This window comes from Propithecus coquereli, unplaced genomic scaffold, assembly GCF_000956105.1.
Source record: "Propithecus coquereli isolate 6110/MARCELLA unplaced genomic scaffold, Pcoq_1.0 Scaffold137, whole genome shotgun sequence".
NCBI lineage: Eukaryota > Metazoa > Chordata > Mammalia > Primates > Indriidae > Propithecus > Propithecus coquereli.
In genome coordinates this window covers 3715489-3722830 of record NW_012137969.1, presented here as the reverse complement: position 1 = coordinate 3722830, position 7342 = coordinate 3715489, and the positions used below count along the sequence as shown (strand labels likewise).

The 7342-nt window shown below is 56.0% G+C and overlaps 1 protein-coding gene across 1 annotated transcript; it reads right to left on the bottom strand.

Moving 5' to 3' along the window:
• Positions 1–3666: 3666 nt before the first annotated feature.
• ACTB (actin, beta) lies at positions 3667–7132 on the bottom strand. The gene is made up of 6 exons (XM_012638925.1): positions 6994–7132; positions 6058–6186; positions 5657–5896; positions 4772–5210; positions 4496–4677; positions 3667–4391 (listed from the first exon to the last, which is right to left on the bottom strand). The coding sequence occupies exons 2-6, from the start codon at positions 6178–6180 to the stop codon at positions 4248–4250; spliced, it is 1128 nt and encodes a 375-aa protein (XP_012494379.1). The 5' UTR covers positions 6181–6186; positions 6994–7132; the 3' UTR covers positions 3667–4247.
• Positions 7133–7342: the final 210 nt, after the last annotated feature.

Sequence of the window (7342 nt, the reverse complement as noted above, 5' to 3'; positions counted from 1 at the left end):
TTTAAATGAATTTAAATGGTCACAGGTGGCCAGTGGTTCCCATATGGGATAGGGCAGCAAGACTGCAAGCTTCACAAAAACAGGGACAATGTCTTGATGTCACTGCTATACCCCTAGAACCTAACACTATGTGGCTGCTCAAAATACGCGCTGAATGATGAATGAATGAATGAATGAAGGGACTGATCCATGGTTGAATGATTCCAGCCCCCATTTCCCTTGGGTGATTTCAGGCAAGTAGGATGTCCTTTTCCCTGTGCCTTCTACAAAGGAGGATCTGCTGGGTGGCCATGTCTCCACTCCACCCCGCTCCAAGTCCTTTGTCCAAATTCCAATGCTGGAAGTGCTCTGGATTGGGCTCCATGAAGAGGTGTCAGGAGGAAGGGGACAGCCTAAAGTTCCAGAGCCCTTGCTTGTGCTGGGCTTGCAGTTCCATGCAGAGAAGATGCTTTGCAGAGGAACAGTCCAGCAAGGTGGGTTTCAGCTCATTAGAAAGGTGACCTTCAGAGCTGCCTCAGGGGGACCCAGCCACCCGAAAAAGGGGGAAGCTCCTGTCCCAGGAGCACAGCAAGCCCAGGAAGAGCTGAACCTACTGCAGAGGGTGTGGGGATTGGAGTCCCTCAGCCCTTGCAGAGCGGAGCTTCTGTATTTGCATAAAACAAGAGAATCAAGGGTGTGGAACCCTGGTTTGTCTGACTGGTTGATCTGTCCGGGGAGGCAGTTCAGGGAGAGCATTGATCCAGCTTCGCAGCAATAGGGTCAAAGACAAACCGGTTAAACTCCAGTTTTTTTTACGGTCAAGGGGGTAACCTGGGGCCAGCCACCTGTCCTCCCTAAGCTTCAGTTTCCAAGCCTGTCACATGGGTGCTGAGAGGAAGACAAAAGGCAATGTGGGCCAGGCGCAGCGGTTCACACCTGTAATCCTAGGACTCTGGGAGGCCGAGGTGGGAGGATCAATTGAGGTCAGGAGTTCAAGACCAGCCTCAGCAAGAGCGAGACTCCGTCTCTACTAAAACTAGAAAAATTAGCCGGATGTGGTGGCACACCTATAGTCCCAGCTACTTGAGAGGCTGAGGCAAGAGGCTCACTTGAGCCCAGGAGTTTGAGGTTGCAGTGATCTGTGATGACACCACTGCACTCTAGCCTGGGTGACAGAGTGAGACCCTGTCTTAAAAAAAAAAAAAAAAAAGACAATGTGGCATTCTTTCTTTAAATGACTTAGGTCTGGGTTCTGGGATGCCAGGCTTTTGCTCCAAACCAGGCATCAGGTGGTCAGCCTGGCCCTGGAGGGAAGGGGTGGGGCCAAAGGATTCTCAAAGTGAAACGTGTTCCTGGGCCGTACTTCCGGAGCCTTTGGAGGAACGGATTGATGGAACACCTGCTCAGAATCACCTCTTCCAGTTGTTACTGATGTGCCCATTTCTCAGATGAGGACATGGATAGTGATGCATTTTCCCAAGGCCACATAGATAAAATGTCTGACAACCATTTCATGTCCCATTCTGTCCCAGGAGGGGTGGTTGTGTCTCTTCTCCAGGAGCCAGCTGATCCATCCATGCCTCTGTCTGAGACACACATGCCACACCACCTGCCCGGGTGACTCCCCTCTGGCCTCTGGGACCAGCTCAAGCATCCTTCCCCCAGGAGGACTTGTGGGGAAGCCTACTCAGGAGTGATGGCTCCCCTCTCTCTATCCCAAGTCTGTCCAGTTCTATGATCCTTTATTACTTTTTTTGGTCCCTAAAAGGCAAAATGATTGCTTTGGAAAAATCTGTATTTCTGGCTGGACCTCTTCCTCTTTAAAGACTTTTAGAGCAGGTGGCGGCTACAGCTTGTACAGCCATGGACGAGGTTAAGGCTGGGGATTTTTGTGGCAAGGAGCTGCTGAAATAGCTGGATGACCTGAGGATGGATCTGTCCCAGATGCACGTTGCACAAGTGACAGGAGACACAGTGTCCAAGCTCTCCCATAGCCAAGTTGTCCACAAATCCATTGCCCATGTTCTCACCATCATTAACCAGTTGCCAAAAGAAAGCTCAGGAAATTCTACAAGGGCAAGAAGCACAAGCCCCTGGATCTGTGGCCCCCCAAAACTCTGAGAACCTGAAGACCCAGAAGCAGCAGCGGAAGCATTGGCTGGACCCACCTTGGCAGCACGGAGACAAGGCCTGAGCATTGGTGCCAATGAAATGTAAAATAAATCTGGGCTGGGCACAGTGGCTCCTACCTATAATCCTAGCACCTTGGGAGGCCAGTTCAAGGTTGCAGTGAACTGATTGTGCCACTGCATTCCAGCCTGGGTGATAGAATGAGACCCCACCAAAAAAAAAAAAAAAAAATCTGTATTTCTTGGTTTTTCCAGCTTTCCTAAAGCACAATTCAATGAGTTTTGGTGTATGTCTACACCCATGAAACCACCACATTTGACGTAATGATCACCTGATGTTCATCTATGATCCTGTGTTACCTGCTTTCTTATCATCTTAACTGCTAAATGCATACTCATTTGCCTACGTATTTATGTCTTTCCCATTAAACTGGGTGCCTCACGAGGGCAGGGAACCCATCTAGCTTGTTCTCTACTGTACCCCCAGTACCCGGCACAAAGTGGTTGAATGGGTGAATGAATGAATAAGACCCTTGTTTCCAGACTGGCAGATCCTCCAGGGTAGGGTCTTTGCCCAGGTCATCTCAGTAGCCTCAGGCCCACCATATACAGTGGGCACTCACTAAACTGTGGAACAAGTGGCCCAGGGTGGAAACTTCTTTGCAGCCCCAGGATCAGAACAAAAGAGCTCCAACTGTCCCCAGGCCTTTCCTTGACAAACCCTTCTGGGGACCTCTAAGACACCACAGGGGGAAGGGGACCGCCTGCTCTCTGCCAGCAGCTGCTGTGACAGGGGACAGGCAGTCCAGAGTTCCCATGGCAACAGGGTGGTTTCTGGAGCCCCTATGCACCAAGTAGTGTTTCAAGGAAGACGCATCCCCCCATGGGAAGCCTCACCCTGCTCCCTTCCTTAGTTCTCTTCTAGCAGAGGAAAGGGAGGCTTGGTTTCAAGTCAGAACCTCACCTGCAGCGCCAGGCAGACCCTGCCCTCCAGCAGCCTGGCTGCTTCCCCACTGCACCTTGGGACTGATTACCAGACTGGACCGAGGACAGGAGACAGGCACCAAGTCACAAGGACTGAATCCAGACCTCAGACAAGGTGACCTGGCAGACATGGGTTGCAGACCCTCCCCAGCTGCTGTGACCCTGGAACAGGCTCACTCCCAGAAATAAGGGCAAGAAGCACTCAATTACCCACCCCATTTAAGGAGAGTACCCCCCCAAAGTGACCCTTCTCTGGAGGAGCCTCCACTCACCATTGGTGGAGAGGTACCTACCCAATGCCAGTGAAAGGCGTGGAGCCTAGCCCACCAGACTACCTGGAAATAGGTGGGCTGCACACCAGCTCCCCACCCTCTCGAAGTTATATGGACCCTCAGAGCCCAAAAAAATAGGGGTACCTGGGGGCCAAATCAACAGAAGCAGCTAGAGTCCCTAACTCCTCCCACCCTCTAAGACTGCCAAGGCACCTCAGTTCACCCCCCACAGCCCCACCTTTCCTGGGCTGCACCCTCTCCTGCTAACACCCCAAGCAAACCCACAGTCACGCTTTGCCTTGTTTTTAAGGTGTGCACTTTTATTGAACTGGTCTCAAGTCAGTGTACAGGTAAGCCCTGGCCGCCTCCACACCTCCACCAGCTCCCAGGGAGACCAAAAGCCTTCATACATCTCAAGTTGGGGGACAAAAAGGGGGCCACAATGGCTGATCATTCAAAATAAAACAAAATAAAAAAGTATTAAGGCGAAGATTAAAAAAATTTTGCATTACATAATTTACACAAAAGCAATGCTGTCACCTCCCCTGTGTGGACTTGGGAGGACTGGGCAATTCTCCTTAGAGAGAACTGGGGCGGCTTTTGGGAGGGCAAGGGACTTCCTGTAACAATGCATCTCACGATATTTGGAATGACTATTAAAAAAAAGAACAATGTACAATCAAAGTCCTTGGCCACATTGTAGAACTTTGGGGATGCTTGATCCAACTGCTGTCACCTTCACCGTTCCAGTTTTTAAATCCTGAGTCAAGCCAAAAAAAAAACAAAACAAAAAAAAAAACAAATAAAGCCATGCCAATATCATCTTGTTTTTTGCGCAAGTTAGGTTTTGTCAAGAAAGGGTATATCGCAACTAACAGTCCGCCTAGAAGCATTTGCGGTGGACGATGGAGGGGCCAGACTCGTCGTACTCCTGCTTGCTGATCCACATCTGCTGGAAGGTGGACAGCGAGGCCAGGATGGAGCCACCGATCCACACAGAGTACTTGCGCTCAGGGGGAGCAATGATCTGTGGAGGAAAGGGGACAACTTGTTAAAGACCCTGGATGTCACAGCTTCCCATCCACCGAACAGCCATGTGACCAGGCCACCTCAGGCTAGGTAAACACTCACCTTGATCTTCATCGTGCTGGGAGCCAGGGCAGTGATCTCCTTCTGCATTCTGTCGGCAATGCCAGGGTACATGGTGGTGCCGCCAGAGAGCACTGTGTTGGCGTACAGGTCCTTACGGATATCCACGTCACACTTCATGATGGAGTTGAAGGTGGTTTCGTGGATGCCAGAGGATTCCATACCTGAGGGGAAATGGAGGCCAAACTTAATTTCCACAGCATGGCCCCAAGAGTAGTCCTTGTGTAGGGCAGGGACCAGGTGGCACCCTCAACTCACCCAGGAAGGAAGGCTGGAAGAGCGCCTCGGGGCAGCGGAACCGCTCGTTTCCGATGGTGATCACCTGACCATCGGGCAGCTCGTAGCTCTTCTCCAGGGAGGAGCTGGAGGCTGCTGTGGCCATCTCCTGCTCGAAGTCCAGGGCAACGTAGCACAGCTTCTCCTTGATGTCACGCACGATTTCCCGCTCGGCTGTGGTGGTGAAGCTGTAGCCACGCTCCGTGAGGACTTTCATGAGGTAGTCTGTCAGGTCCCGGCCAGCCAGGTCCAGACGCAGGATGGCATGGGGGAGCGCGTACCCCTCGTAGATGGGCACAGTGTGGGTGACTCCGTCACCGGAGTCCATCACAATGCCAGTGGTACGGCCAGAGGCGTACAGGGACAGCACAGCCTGGATGGCCACGTACATGGCTGGGGTGTTGAAGGTCTCAAACATAATCTGCAGGGAAAGATGGGCCATGTCACGCTCAGGAAGCCTCCAGGGGGGCAGCCAGGCCAGACTGGGAACATGCAGAGAGTGCAAGGAACACGGCTAAGTGTGCTGGGGTCTCGGGATGGGGATTCTATTCAGACCTACTGTGCACCCACTGAATACACACTCCAAGGCTGCTTTACGCCAGCCTCATTGGCTTGTCACACGAGCCAGTGTTAGTACCTACACCCACAACGCTTTGTTTCAAACACCTAGTCAGAAATGCAAACACAAGAATATAGACCTCATCTGGGAAAAAACAAATAGAACCTGCAGAATTCCAAAGGAGACTCAGGTCAAAGAAGAAAGTCCTATGGAGAATGACAGACGAGAGTTCAAGTGAGAAAGGGCGTGGCACAGAAAAGCAAGAAAGGATGGAGACGGCCACTCAGGAAAGGAAGCTGGCCACTGACCTGGGTCATCTTCTCACGGTTGGCCTTGGGGTTCAGGGGGGCCTCAGTCAGCAGAACAGGGTGCTCCTCGGGAGCCACACGCAGCTCGTTGTAGAACGTGTGGTGCCAGATCTTCTCCATGTCGTCCCAGTTGGTAACAATGCCGTGCTCAATAGGGTACTTCAGAGTCAGGATACCTCTCTTGCTCTGGGCCTCGTCGCCCACGTAGGAGTCCTTCTGGCCCATACCCACCATCACGCCCTACGGAGGAAGGAACAAGGCACCCTCAGCACGGGCTGGGCCACCGCCACCCCAACCCAGAAAACCGTATGCCCCCCCACGTGGAGGAGGGGGCCCCCTGCCCCGCCCGTTCCAGACGAAAGCCCCACCCACCAAGCTCCACAGGAGGCTGGCCGCCCTACCTGGTGCCGCGGGCGCCCCACGATGGAAGGGAAGACGGCCCGGGGAGCATCGTCGCCCGCAAAGCCGGCCTTGCACATGCCGGAGCCGTTGTCAACGACGAGCGCAGCAATATCGTCATCCATGGCGAGCTGCGGACAGAGCGGAGCCGTGAGCCGAGTCGCGGGCGGGGCCGCCACCGCCCTGCCCACTTCCGGCGCACCGCGGCCTAGGGCCGCCAGGGGGCGCCGGCGCGCGCCCAGATTGGGGACAAAGGAAGCCAGGCCGGCCGCGTTATTACCATAAAAGGAAAACACTGGTCGGAGGCGGCCCCGCGACGCGCGGCAGGAAGCCAGGCCCCCGCCCCCTCTTCACAGGGCGCCGGCCCCGCCCCCGCCCCGTTCAAACAGCGCCCGCCAAGCAGACGGGCGGGCGCGCGCGGCAGCCACACCCTCGGGCGGCCGGCGGCGCGGGCAGGAAGTGCGCGCATGCGCCCTGCGCCGCGGCGACCCCACCCCTTCCGGCCGGCCCCGCCCTCGCCCCAGCCCGGCCGCGGAGCCCTGGGCTCAGCGCACGCGCAGTGGTGCCCAGCCCCAACCCCCAATGAGGCCCGGCCAACCCCGCAGCGCGCGCCCACCTACCCACCGGCCAGCCGAGCAGGCAGCCGGCTCGGACAAAGACCCACCGACCGCCCAGGAGCCAACTGCAGCAGCCTGAGAGTACACCCCCCGAGCCCTGCCTCGACCCCTGGAGCGGGGAGAGAACGCGCCGCCGCTTGGGCGGGTTCCCCGCAGGCCCAGCGCCGCGGCCCGGGGGTCTCCCTGCACCCAGCGCCGCGACCCGGGCGCTCTGCACCGGCGACTTGGCCGCGGTCCGGGACGGCCGTGCCCGGGCGCCGCCTGCCCGGAGGAGGCCGGAGCCCCGGCCGGGCGATCAGCGCGCGGCGCGGCCGGGCTTACCTGGGTGGCGGGTGTGGACCGGCGGCGGAGTGGCGAGGGCGAGGCGTCTGTGCTCGCGGGGTGGACGCGATCTCAGCGGTGGCTGCGCGTCGCGCCGCCGGGTTTTATAGGGCGCGGCAGCGGCCGCTCGAGCCATAAAAGGCAACTTTAGGAACGGCGGACGCTGATTGGCCGCGCGCCGCTCACTCACCGGCCTCGCCGCACAGTGCAGCATTTTTTTTACCCTCTCTCCCCTCCTTTTGCAAAAAAAAAAAAAAAAAAAAAAGAAGAGCAAGAGAGGGTGAGAGCGAGAGCGAGATTGAGGAAGAGGAGGAGGGAAAGAGTTTGGCGTTGGCCGCCCTTGGGTGCT